The sequence below is a fragment of the Grampus griseus genome, assembly GCF_964374135.1.
Source record: "Grampus griseus genome assembly, chromosome: 13".
Classification (NCBI taxonomy): Eukaryota; Metazoa; Chordata; class Mammalia; order Artiodactyla; family Delphinidae; genus Grampus; species Grampus griseus.
Window position 1 is genome coordinate 13,744,433 of NC_139007.1, and position 14,804 is coordinate 13,759,236.

General features: G+C 35.7%; 1 protein-coding gene across 3 annotated transcripts in view; it reads right to left on the minus strand.

Moving 5' to 3' along the window:
- The window catches only part of PHIP (PHIP subunit of CUL4-Ring ligase complex), a 125,516-nt gene that overhangs the window by 37,123 nt on the left and 73,589 nt on the right, over window positions 1–14,804 (minus strand). For 2 of the 3 annotated variants that reach the window (XM_082668552.1, XM_082668551.1), the window contains exons 18-22: window positions 14,082–14,219; window positions 13,099–13,282; window positions 9,507–9,624; window positions 3,935–4,075; window positions 1,193–1,269 (exon numbers count right to left, since the gene is read on the minus strand). In XM_082668552.1, coding sequence (XP_082524678.1) covers window positions 1,193–1,269; window positions 3,935–4,075; window positions 9,507–9,624; window positions 13,099–13,282; window positions 14,082–14,219 — 658 coding nt within the window. The remainder of the gene's footprint in view (window positions 1–1,192; window positions 1,270–3,934; window positions 4,076–9,506; window positions 9,625–13,098; window positions 13,283–14,081; window positions 14,220–14,804) is intronic. The other variant, XM_082668553.1, reaches the window with a different exon arrangement.

Genomic DNA, 14,804 nt, shown 5'->3' on the forward strand with positions numbered 1-14,804 from the left:
TTCAAAACAAGAACCTCTATGTTGTTTCATGGTTTGAGATACAGGCATACCTTGTTTTTACTGTGCTTCATAGACACTGTGTTTTTTACAAATTGAAGGTTTGTGGCAACTCTGTGGCAACAAATCTATCGGTGCCACTTTCCCAATAGTATTATTTTCAGATTAATGCTGTTTTTAAATGTTTATTTTTTTTAGACGTAATGCCACTGCACACCTAACAGACTACAGTATAGTGTAAACATAACTTTTATATGCACTGGGAAAACAAAAATTCACATGACTTGCTTTACTGCAATATTCTCTTCATTGTGGTGGTCTGGAGTCAAACCTGAGATATCACCAATGTATGCCTATACTCTATTTCCACTGCTGAGCCAAAAGAAAGTGAGCTTTTCTTCTACTGCCTTCTTTCAAATACAGAAAACCACCAGACATAACAATGAACACTTGCATATCATTACTGGGAGCAACTACTGTGGAAATAGGGAAGTCCATGACAAAAAGAGGTAAAGAATTCTTAAATACAGGCTCTTGGTTTCTTTGGCAATGTTAAGAGCTAGTTCTGCCAGGGAATAACTATCGGGGCTAAACATAATTACCATTCCCAAAGGCTCTACTTCTTGCTACTGAGACCTCGCCAAGGTCAGCCAAGGCCATTAAGCCCTGTAACAATGTGAATCACCAGTAAGTAGAAGGAGCTGAAGGAATTCTCGCTTACGTGATCAAATGGGGTGGGAACAACAGGAATAAGGGAAAGTTTATTCTCATTGCTGGAAGAAAATATTATTAGCATTCAACAAATTCCATTAAAAAAAAGTTAACTCTACAAAATCTCATTACTTTCATAATTTAATGCATAAATATTTCTCAAAGCCAGTAATGAAGCTAGCTTGTGGTTCAGTATTACAAATATAACAGCATTCAGAAGATAAAATATCAACTAAGAAAAAGTTAAAAGCATCATTTTGTAGATCCAGTTACAATATCCAAAAATTTTTTTCTACTAGCGAAAACATGTCAAAGGAAATCTACATTTTGGACAACTACAAAAAAACTCTGAAGAAAGATCAACTTTAAAACCAAAGGGACTCTGAAATATGTTTCTGATAGAAAAGAATTTAACATTAAGAATCAAGGCAGCTTTCTAAAGAATTTACATTACATTTGGAAGAATAAAAATTCATTAAATTACCTAGAACTGCCATCACTATGCCATGCTCTCTCTTCCTCTTCGGACGTTCCACCACTGACAGCAACAACTTCACCTTCCTAAGAGATAGTTAATACATATTTTATTGTATAGCTTTACAGAATAACATTCTATGATTACAGAAAATATCAGTGATATCTAACAGTATGAATCATATTAGGATATTTATATTAAAACCTGATTTAAGTTAGTTGTAAAACACAGGCCTCATATTTCTATACAAAAATTACTGAATGTATCCAAATATTAAGTGTATCCAAAGATAAAATACTTACTAATACTGGATTCAGAGCAATCTCTTGGGTGGATTAACATTTTTTAAAAAAGCCTCATAACACATCTTCTAGACTGGGTGATACCAAATTAATATTTGATATCAACTTTACTTCTTGGGCTTTTTTTAAAATTTAAGTTTTCTTTTTCTATAGATGCATTGAGAAACTTAAATTCAGGAACTTTTATGTTTTTATTATTATTATTAAAATAGCTTTATCATATAAAAAAAGGATATTCCAACTCAGGTATTATTTTATACAAATGGAGAGGATTAAAAACTACCCAAACACTCTGATTTCTCTTTAGTAAATATTCACTGGTTAACACAGGATACTACCTGTGAAGCCATTTTCTTTATAAAAATTGGTTTTTTTTTGGGGGGGGGGGCACAAAATCTTGCTCCAATAAAAATACCAGCTCACATTAATTAAGCTTCTAGTATATGTCAGAAGCTGTTCTAAGCACTTTGTATATATCATCCCATTTGATCTAGACAAACAGTGCTGGTGATAAGAATCAGTCATTTAAATAAAAGAAACTAAAGCTTAAACAGGCTAAGAAATTTACTCAAGGCAGAACAATTAATAAGCAGCAAAGCCTATTTTGAACTCATGTCATTTTACTTCAAAGGTTAGACCCCACTCTACACAAGAACGGTTCAGTGTTACTAACTGCTGGGCACATCCAGATCATTTTTCACAAGGATAATGAAATGTATTTTTTTACTAATTAAATGTTATATCTTGGGGAGAAATTTTTTCCTGTTTTGATGGCTTAAAAATGAAGAATGTATTACATAACTATTCCACAGGGCTTTGAAAACTAGGCAAATATGAAAAGATCAAAATCCAGAGTAAATTTTATTTAGCAAATTTAATCTTTGCTCAATATAACTGAAAAAAAAAATCTAAACAAGTGATCTGATTATTCCCACTCTTAGTATATTACTTCTTTAAAGGGGGAGAACAGAAACATAATTCTACATTCCAAATACAAAATAAAAAGGTACTATATGGAAGTACAAATTATTTGAACCAAAAACCCAGGATTCTTTCTTTTTTTTTTTTTTTGCAGTACGCGGGCCTCTCACTGTTGTGGCCTCTCCCGTTGCAGAGCACAGGCTCCGGACGTGCAGGCTCAGCGGCCATGGCTCATGGGCCTAGCCGCTCCGCGGCATGTGGGATCTTCCCGGACCGGGGCACAAACCCATGTCCCCTGCATCAGCAGGCGGACTCTCAACCACTGCGCCACCAAGGAAGCCCGGATTCTTTCATTTTTAACTAATATATTGTGCCAAAGGTGATATTCTTTTCTTATTATTCTCCTCTACAAATTTAAGGCATAAACAAATTAGTTTTGAAGACAAATCAAAGAATTAGTAGAATTTTCTTACGTAACAGACGTACCTGGAAATACATTTTGAGCTGAATTAATATTTTTAAAATTTTATAGAAACTTAATATTTAAAAGAGTAATATTATAAATCTTTCAAAAATAAATATTTTATAATGCAAATAGATAGCACACATATATTTTACATTCTGTGGCATATCTAAATTGTTATGTGTGAAGTTTATATAATGAGTATATTTTATCTTTTTTTGCCAGATTGAATATATCGTTTTGTTCTGGCCATACAAGGATCTGAAAACACTGGAGACTTACTTTTAAATTATGGTTAGAATACTCTCGATTTGTGCTAATATTGCCCTGTCCATAGAGGATATATGTGGAGAATCCCCACACGTGTCTAACACTGCAAAACGTAACATGACTTCAAAAATGTGTAGCTGTCAACATCTCAGATCATAGAGTCTCTGACTTAACTGTGAGTGAAGGGGTAATAGGGAGAGTGCGACAGGGGAAGGAAGACCATTGTAATTGCTAAATAAGACTGATCTGTGACTGCAAATGGATTCCCTTCGCTGAAAGAATATATAATTTAGTAGGGACAATGATATTTATGGAAATAATTATACATAAGGAATATTTTAAAAATTTACATTGAGAAAGCTATAAATTGGTACAGAGATTAAAAACTAACCAAAATTGTCAAATGTCTATTGATCAGTTATAGTTACAGACTAGAGCTTCATGGTACCATTTCAAAAACTTGGTTTTGGAGTGAAAGGAACGTGCGTTTAATCCCTGCTCTACCATTTAATAGTTAGGTAAATGTGTAATCTAAACATCTTTGAACTTCAGAGCCCTCAAAATGGGAATAATTAATTCACATGCATTTGTTTTGTGGACTTGAGGTTATGAATATCTGTGCCATGCCCAGAACACACACTACGGTCCTACAACTATCACTATCATTTTAAGAACTAGACAAACCATGTTTGAGTTACATCTCTAAATATAACAATGAATGCAAAGAATAAAAGTTACATTAAAAAAAACAAGTAAAAATGGAAACAGAAATCTATGAGTGTGCTGAGCTCTCACATCTGAAGAACTAGTGCCATTTTCTATCTCTTCTGAAGGTCTGGGAGTCTCTTCCAATGCAGATCTCGTACGATAATTGTGTTGGTTTGCTTGCTGCTTTTTGGATTCTCCAAGATCCAGGAAATGTTCATGAGTATGATTCTGGAAAAAAGTAAATTAAATTTATCTGGAGTATGCTTAAAGAACACCTTTTACTTTAAAAGTTGTATTTTTTTTTTTTTTTTTTTTGCGGTACGCGGGCTTCTCACTGTTGTGGCCTCTCCCATTGCGGAGCACAGGCTCCGGACACGCAGGCTCAGCGGCCATGGCTCACGGGCCCAGCCGCTCCGCAGCATATGGGATCTTCCCGGACCGGGGCACAAACCTGCGTCCCCTGCATCAGCAGGTGGACTCTCAACCACTGCGCCACCAGGGAAGCCCTAAAAGTTGTATTTTTTAATGATAAAAAACCCATTCATATTTAAGATATCCCATAAGTAGACTAAACTATAGTACCAGCTCAAATATCTTAACATTAAGTTAAAACACAAGTTTATGATATGTTGAAATTCACTTGCTGATTGACAGGTTATAAAAACTTTTTTTTTCTGATGAGGATTCATAATAACAGACTAAGCCTAACACTGAACTCTCCTGTACCTACGCCAAACCTATAGAACAGATATAAGAAAGAGGACCACAGACTGGGAGGCATACATAATAAGGCAGAGGCAAACTAGAAAACAAAATGGTGATCACAAAGCTAACCAATCACTATGAGACTTGGACACCAGGTGACTAGCTCTCTTCTGCTTCAGGCAAATGGGAGAAAAAAGTCTTCTTCAGCAGATGAGAAAACAACTAAGACTGATCAAAATAACTGAAAGTCCAACATGGTTACATGATGGAAAAAACTAAACAAAAAGAAGAATTTACACCTGAAAAAAAAACCCCAACTTGTGAATATAAAAAAATAGAAGGAAAATACTAAAAATTACCTTTGAAAAAAGAGACTGACATCAGACTTATATATACAAGATATCATGCAATAAATCATACAATAAGAAAAAGGAACACTATCTTTGAAGTGTGGACAGAAAATAATTTTGAACCTATTAGTTATATCCTCAGTCCTTTGAACCTATAGTTATATCCTCACTTTTTTTTTTTCTCTCTTCTCATTAACTTTGTTTTAATGGATCTCAAAATTCTGTGACAGATTTCTGGTCAAGTTGTTTCCATTAAAAAGTACTGATTTAAAAACTAGTAAGTTAAAACTGCCACATACAGAAAAACAAATGGTCCACAAAACATTCTCTGCTTCTTCAAGGTTTTATGATGCATTGTTATCAATCAGTCTTTTACTATTCAGCTTAAATGGCTGATCGAGACAAACAGTCCTGAGACAGTTCTTCCACCACTGGTTAAGACTGGGGTGCCCGGTACTGGCGATAATATTCATTTAGCCTTCTGAGCTTTCTGGGCAGACGTGGTGACCTTGCCAGCTCCAGCTGCCTTCTTGTCCACTGATCTGACGACACCGATAGCAACTGCCTGTCTCATGTCACGAACAGCAAAGCGACAGTCAGAGGAGCTCTCAACACACAAGGGGGCTTGCCAGGAACCTATCAACGGCAGGCAGCACCACCACCTTTCAAGAATTTGAGGCCATCTTCCAGAAGCCCCTTCCCAGAACAGTGACCAATCTTCTCCTTCAGGTCAGCAACCTTGCAAGCTGTGTGAGCTGAGCTGTGGTACAATCCAGAACGGGTGCACAGCCAGCACTGACTTAGCTTGGATGGCTCAGGATAATCATTTGAGCTGTGAAGCTGGCTGCTTCCATCATTCATGGGTTATTTTTGCTGTCAAGAACCACAAAGCTATTATGGCTAGCAGCTCTGACAGACACGTTCTTGATACTGAGGTCTACATTGTCTCAGAAGAGCTTCACCCAAGGCTTCACGTGCACTTCAACAGACTGTTTTTTTTTTAAACTTCAGCTGCAATGACGACTGAAGCAAAGGTGATCACAGGCCAGATTTGAGAACCCCAATCTGCAACTGGCCCACAGGGACAGTACCAATACTACCCGGAGGGGCAGGCACCAAGGGCTTGTCCATTAGACAAGTCGGTGGCAGGATGCCATTCAGAGTTTTAAAGCAGCATGGTTCCACTGGCAGTGCCATCCTTACGGGTGACTTTCCATCCCTTGAACCCGCACGTTAGCACTTGGCTCCAGCACGTTGTCACCATTCCAGTAAGAAATCAGCAAAAACATGACTGTGTTGGGGTTGCAGACAATTTTCCTAATGTGGGTGTTGATTCTTTAATTTCCTCTTAACTCTTCTGGCTGTACGGTGCTCAGTGGAATCCATTTTGTTAACAACAAACAAAAAGTGTAATATCAGTCAAATTAAAGTTCATGTGGTTCCCTTTTTCCCTCCAGAAACTTTCAGAATACTCTGTGTTTTAGATATCTCCAAATCCTCCTATAATGTGCTTAGCTGGGGTTTTAATTCTTTTTTTCCTTATTCTAAGTTGGCATGCTACGCATTTGCTCAGCTAGAGATTAATTCTAGGAAATTCTGGATCATTTTTCCAACTCTTTTCTCCCTCTGTATATTTTTTCTTCTTTGAAGACTCTTACCAAATAAAGCTTTTTTTTTTTTTTACTATGTACTTCTAATCTCTCTGTGTATACAACATACACATTACATAAACATACACATGTTTTTCACATTTCCCTCATTCTCTCCATCAATTTATCCCTTGTTGATGCATTCTGAAGAGTTCTTCAACTTGACATTCCAGCTTGTTAACTTATTTCTCAGTGTTTTGTATTCCTCTATTCAACCCATCCATTGAGTTCTCCATTTCAAAGACAAGATGTTTCATCCCAATTTCTCCAACAGAACCCTCTCCAAAACAGCTTGCTGCTACATCATGTGTCCAATATCCTCTCTTATCTCTCTCAGAATAATATGCTGTGTTGAATATCTGAGTATGTTTGGCTCTGGTTTCACAAGTGTATTGGGTGGCACTTGGGAAGGGAGGGAAAAAGAAAAAATCTAGGTATTGCCCTGTCTCCTAAAAAAGATTCTGTATGTGTATGGGGGGATGGGGCTGTGTACCTCAAGACCTATAATACTGCAAACCTGAGTTCAACCAGTCTCTGTCTCTCCATCACCTCCACTCTCCAGTTCCCTCCCCACAGTCTTGTCACTTCTTCCCTGCAGTTTACCTCTACTCTTGCTGGGGCTGTTAACTTGTAAAAGCCAACTGAAATAAAAGACATTTTCACATACAAGGATACAAGATTTACTCCACACAGATTCTCTCTAAAAGAATTACTGAAGGGTTCTGTAATTTTGCAAAAATTTGGGAAAATATGTAAAAAAGGAAATAATATTCAACTATAATCTCATAAGCTTTGAGTAATTTATTGTTAAGAATGTAATGGATCTTGCTTCTTTCATTTAAATATTATTTATCTACACAAATCTATTTCATTAAAAATTGCTTTTTTTCCATTTTGTAAAGCTTTATCCACAATTTTGCATTTCATTAGAATAAATTCCAAGTCAAAGAACATGTTTTTAATGCCTTAATATATAATGTGTAAGAAAAAGCTGGTTGTCAACCAACATCTGTTCCCTGCTTCTTGCACAGAAAATGAAATTTTCATTGTCAGAATTTCATGTGACTAAATTCTGGTCAATGGGATATCTGGCACAATGTTGCAGAACAACTTCAAAAAACCTTCCTCAGGAGAGCATATGTATGTACCCTCTGCACCTTCCTCACTGATATGATCTTCCATCTTGCAGCCTTATATGAAAATGCTGACATCTTGAGGCATGAAGTCAAATTCAAACATAAGAAAATCAGAAATATTTAAAGAGCTTCAGTTCTCAACACAGAGGGCATCAAACCAGATCTTGACCACCTACCGAGGCTTTTAAATCTGAGAGAAATACATTTCCCTCAAGGGGAATAAATAAATATTTAAGAGAAATTAAGTAAATTTAAGGCACTGTAATTTGGGGACCAAACCTATTATCAAAAATCAACTTTATAATTGCTTTCTAACCAGTTTTTTTTGTATTAATTTATACAACCCCCCTGCACAGTTAGTACCCTCTACTATTAGAGGAAAAAAAATAATGCAACTCTGAGATGAAAGGTAGCATCTCATAACTTGTACATCTGTGATTATCAACAGGAGGTGCTTTCAAACCTTTCTCCAGTCTCATAAAATTTGAAAAACAAATGTTTTTTGTATGTTATAAACAATACTGTCCCACTTGCTTTTTTTCACTTAACAAATACATCATGAACATTTCTCCAAGGCAACGGAGTGAGCTCTAACTCATTTCTTTAAAAAGCTGTAGAGTATTCCATGGGTATATATATGTCATGACATCCTACCTTTCGTCCACCAATAAACACTGAAGTTATTCCAGTTTTTGCCACCGGAGACACTATAAATATCTGCATGCACACACACGTATATACATTCACATCAATTCTTTTCTTTCTAAAAAAATATTCTTCGAAGTACCACTACTGGATTAAAAGATAAGCACATCCTTTTAATTTTTACAGATATTACCATATTCCATCCATAAAAGTGGCAGCCAATAGAAGCTCACAATCATTATATGAATTATGTCCCCACATCCTTGGATTCAGAGCAAAGGATACCAAAAAAAGGGTATGCTTTCCAGCCACCATGAAAAAAACCACCACCACCAACAACAACAAAAACCTAAAAATGAAAAGATTATTTCAGATTATACTAACAGAAACTGTAGCAGTGTAGGGTCCTACTGATGCCAAGGTATGATACCCTTAGTAAAGGAAAACATAAAATAATTGCAAAGGACCACTTGAGTCCTTTGAAGAGTCACAAAACAGAAAAGGTAGCTGTAATAAAGGAAACTACTTTAGAAGGTCTGAGGAACTCAAATAAGAGGAAGGAGCAGAAAGCTGGGTCTAGAGACCCGTCAACCCTTGACACTCAAGAAGGTTAAGTACATATCTCTCCCAGATTAGGGCATAACCAGTTGAAATCCACTGGACTGAAAAGTTTTTCCAGAGTAGGATGACAGACAAACCAACAGGGCAAACTAGTAGGGACAATTTACCTATCTTAATGGAGAAAATGAGAACTATTATTTATAGCAGCACAGCTGTCTTAATTACCTGCAATAACAAATAGGTGCAAAACAGTAAAAAAAAAAAAAAAAAAAGTGTAGGACAAAAAAAAAACCAGAACACTGTTTTACAGTGTGCCACCAATGGCAGAACTAAAAAAAAGATCTTGCTTAGGCTTAAGGTGTAATTTATTAGATTTAACAGGCATATTACAATTGGCATTTGGGGAAAAGGTATGCTAGAAAGTAGGAAATGTAATATTAAAGATTTAAAGATAATCCAAAGATAATCGAGAATTAGCTATGTTAACTTTATTTCATTAGTTAAATATCCTGTCTATAATATTAACATGTTTAATTACAAACAGGCCTTTAATTACAAAATAGTCACTGTACTTATGAAGCAAATATTAAACATCAAAGTAATTACTATTTACCTTGGAGACAGTGGGCATTTTATTCTCTTTTGGAACTGTGAAGTGTTTTCTTTTCTCTTCTGATCTGTAAGTCTTTATTTCTTCTTCTCCCTTCGCAGTTCTCCATTCTTCTTGCCTACTGAACGAGAATTAAAAGCCACATATAATCTGTAATGTTTATAACTGATTTCTCCCCAAAGGGAATGTTAGGTATCAGTGAGGGGATGTTACTCCTGATGCCTTCTTTTCAGATGAGGCATGTGATAAAGATTTCTGAGTTTAATTTCATAGATTGTGAGCTCTGGACATTGAGCATTAAATGACTGGAATACTGGAAAGACAGACTCTGTCCACTTGAACTAGATACTACTATTTCTACTATAGTCTTTGGCAAATAAAGTTTTAGGATCTGGGAACACGGTTACTCTTAAGGTAACTGCTCCAAGGATTAAAAACAGAATTTATTTATTCTTCAAAACTTATGTCAGTGTTGGGCTTATGCTGTGATAATCTTATGTGCAATACAGATAGCTGGAATTTAAAAAAAAAAAAAAAATAAGGCACAACAGACCCTTGAGGTAGAACTAACATTAACTCCCGAAGCCCTGAAAGAACTACATTCTCTCCAGTGAAAGGCAGGTCAGGCTTCAGCCACTGAAAAAACTTCAACTCTATCCAGGTATCAAGCTGAATTTGAGCAACAGAAGTTTTGAGGAACATTAACTGTGAACTTTAACTTCATGGAACCTGGACTCACAAGGACAAGAGAATTCTTTAAAAATTTTAATTCCTTAAAACTTTAAGGTTTTTGAACTGGAAGGGTATTTAATCTCTGAACTTTAATTTTTCCCTGGAGATATCACAGTTGGAAGGGAGTTAATATTCGAACCTGGAAGAGCTCTATAATGTTGACATTTTATTACTTGGGTATACTTGGGTCATTTTATACTTAACTGCAGAATCTCTAATGAGGCTGGTCAAGATTCTGAATGGAAATGAGTGAACTTGAATCTTGTGAAAAGAATGCCCTTGGATTTAATTTTGTTTGTTAATTTGTTTTTTTTTAATTAAACTTTTTTATTGAGATAACTGTAGGTTCACATACAGTTCTAAGAAATAATACAAAGAGGTTCCTTGTATCCTTTACCTAGCTTCCCCCAATGGTAATATCTTGCAAAACTATAGTACAACATCATAACCTGGATCTGGATATTGATACTACCCACTGATATTCAGAGCTCCCCAGTTTTACTTCCACTCATGTGTGTGTGTTTGTATTTAGTTCTGTCCGAGTTTATCACATGTGTACGTTTGTGTATCCATTGGCCCAGTGATACAGAAAGAACATTTCCATTACCACAAAGGTCCCTTGCGGTGCCCTTTTAATGATCATAGCCACCTTCTTCTCCTCCTCAGCCCTTCCTCTTCACAATGTCTAGCAACCACTAATCTGTTCTCCATCTCTATACTTTTGTCATTTCAAGAGTAGTCCACAAATGGATTAATACATAACCTTTGAGACTGGTTGCTCACCGTAATTCCCTGAAGATTCAATCAAGTTGTGTATCAACAGGTTGTTCCTGTTTAATGCAGTCTTATTCTATGGTGTGGATATATCATAGTTTGTTTAATCATACACCCACTGAAGGACATCTGGGTTGTTTCTAGGTTTTGGCTATTACGAATAAAGCTGCTACACATTTGTGTACAGGTTTTTGTGTGAAAATAAGTTTAATTTCTTTGGGATAAATCCCCAAACAGTGCAATCAATGGATCATATGATAGTCCTATGTTTAGGTTTTTAAAAAAATGCCAAACTGTTTTCCGGAGTGGCTGCACCATTTTACATTCCCACCAGCAATGCATGAGGGATCCAGTTTCTCCACACCCTTCCCAGCATTTGGTGCTGTCATTGTATTTCAGCCATTCTGATAGGTACATAGATTATTTCACTGAAGTTTTAATTTGCGTTTCACTAATGGCTAATGATGTTGAGTATCTTTTCATGTGCTTATTTGCCATCTGTATATACTCTTTGATGAAATGTCTGTTCATAGCTTTTGCCCGATTTTCTAATTGGATTGCTTTGTTTTCTGCTGACTTTTGAGAGTTCTTTATATATAATAGATATTAATCCTTTGTTGGCTATGGGATTGGATTTAATTTTAATGCAAAGCTCCAGGAAGGCCGAATACCCTTTGAAGTAATGGCCACAGCCTCGCTGGACCATACGCTCAATGGTCAAGCTCAAAGAAAGAGAGATAAAAAGGTGACAAATATCTGGAGAGAAACAAATCTTCCCCACTGTTCCATGTGCAGGGACCTCCACCACCAACGAGCAACCCACTCCTGGACACTTTTCACCTCCTTACTCATTCTTGTCTAGGGGAGGAGGAGTGAACTAATTAATTAGGATGCTCTAGAAGGAAAATCCAGCTTAGCATGGCCCAGTTCTATGCCCTGTTTGCCATGTATACATTCTTCTCTGCACTTCAAAGAAGCAAACCAGCTGCCTCACATGGGGAGAAATACCGTGGCCCAGTGGTACCTTTCGTTGGGGTTCAGTATTAGGAAGCACACGTTCATGCAGATAAAAGTCACGTTCTTCACAGCCGTATGAATAATAAAATATGCTCATTTCCTGTCTTACTCTTTTGTGTTATTTTTTACTCCTTTAGAACTATTTTTAAAATGATGGGTATTATTTATTGCACCCTCTTCAAACCTTAACATTAGAATTAAAAAGTAGACAGGAACACAGCTAAAGAACATCTGGATATATTTGTCATCAGATAAAGTTATGGTTCAAATTCAAGCTTTAGGTGTATAATCCTAAAACCTAACACAAATTTGAGTGTTGTCCAATCAAAAAAGCATAATAAATATAAACATTCAGATTACAAATATTTTTAATCATATAATTACTCTTATCTTTTAAGAACTAGGAAATCCTAAAATCAAATTTGATCTTCCTATGTTTTTTGTTATAGTACAGTATTATAATATATAGTCAGTATTAGTTGGGGCTCATATGGACCTCATCCATGAGTATTTCATTAATAAAGAATCAAAAGGAATTGGATATAAACGTCCCTCATAGCAATGACCTTTAGAATAGGATTACATAAAATCAATACTTTTTAATTTACATATGTATACTTTTAAGTATAAAAAAGATTTAAAATTCTTATATAATCTATTACCAATAAATAATGTATTTTCACTATGCCTCTGAATGATGCGGTATGAATGATTCGTAAAATCCACAGAAAAATAAATTATAACAAACTATGAATGTGTTTTAAGATACAGTTAAACAAGACAAACTAAGATTTAAATATGCTACTCAGTAAAATCTCATATTTGTTCAAGCCAAATTTATAATTCCCCCCCCATTCACCTTAACACTCCCCCCATATCATTTACATGAATCATCCTAGAAAGGAACATATACTGAAATTTAACTTTTCTCCAGAGTCATGAATAGTTTAAAACATTAGCTCTGCAGATAAATTTAAAACAAATTAGAGCTAAAAAGGTACTCTGAAGACTGTAATTCAAAATGAATACAAACAACTGTGGTACATAAAAATTCATAATTCCCCTTCCTTACCTGGCTACACCAGCTGATAGCTCAGGTACTACCACCCTTCGACTCCAAGCTACAAGATCCCGCTCTGTGGCTATTTCACTTCTTGGTGCATTACTATGCATTTGCCGTACACCTTCGATTTGACCACTACGCCTTAGTCCTACATTAGGTGGTGAATGAACCTCTGAGGTAGAACTTGTAGAGCCTAAGTGAAAAAATTAATACAGTAAGTTCTATTTAGACACACTTCTCCATTAGCTTCTAACAGGAAACACACACACACACACACACACACACACACACACACACACACACACACACACACACACACACACACACACACACACACACACACACACCCCCAGGGGAAAAAATCCATACTGTCTTCCACATGAAACTTCATAGTGCTGTGGCAGATAATCACATCACCAAATTAGGAGCTAAACCACAAGCAAAAGCTTAATGAAAACAGAACATGGCTATTCAGTTGACTAGATAAGTTAATGAATCATGACTATGGACTGTTAAGCTCCAAAGATGTAAAACCTAATATTACTTAAAAAAAAATTGCCCACTGTGTATTTTTGGGAAAACTATATAAGAAGCAAAAACAGACACAAACCCAAGGACATTTATGGTTCATAAATTTTCTCTAAAGTTTAATAATATACAACATTAAGGATGGTGAGATGTTCGAGAATGTGGCTTTGAATGTATTCCATAAATTATTGAAAAAATTTATTTTTAACATTTTTCTAAATTATTCATGTTTATTATAGGAGATTTGGAAGAATATATACATTAATAAACTCATTGTCCATAGTGTGAAACCTTATATTAAGAATATTTTTTTAGGTCATTAAATATTCTTCAAAACCATGCTCATTTTGGCAGCCTAATATTTCACATAATGGATTTACCATATTTGTTTAATTGCTTCTCTACTGCTGTAGGTTTAGACTGCTTCAATTTTTTAAATATTTCACTTAAGAATCACTGCTTACCTCTACTTAAACGGCTGGTATTACTGATACCTGCTTCACCAGAACGTCTCAGGTCTTGCTCCTGTTGTAGTCTTTGAATCATACTGTCCAGTGGGCTGATCTCCTGGTTTGCTTGCTGACTTAAAACTTGGTTCAGTCCTATGTAAACCACAAAAATGCTAAGGATATTTCAAACCATGTTACTTACCAACCTCACTTTGAGTCCATAATTAAACATTAATTTTGCTTGAGTAAAAGACCTAAAATGAGCAACTGTGAATGACGGGAAAGAGAGAGAGAAAAAAAAAGGAAACATGCCCCCTTCAATCTTCATTAAAAATAACGATAATGATGATGACATAACTTTTACTTAGTGTTTACCATGATTCAGGTACTCATATAATCATTACAACACCACAATCCCATGGGTATTATTAATTCTATTTTATAGATAAGAAAATCAAAATAACTATTCAAAGTCATATATCTAGTAAGTGGCAAAAGAAGGATTTCATCTTAGATCTTCTTTTAAAAAAGGCAAATCTGATTACCCACTTTCTCAAAAAGCTTTACTGCTTTATTCAACAAATTCTTGAGTGTCCATTATGTATTAGGAACTACACCAAGAAACTGAGGATCCAGTGGTGAACAAGATACATCACGGTCCCTGACCATCAGGGAGCTAACATTCTAATGGGGAAACTGAATGATAAACCCATACACAAATGAAGATTGGGAAAAAAT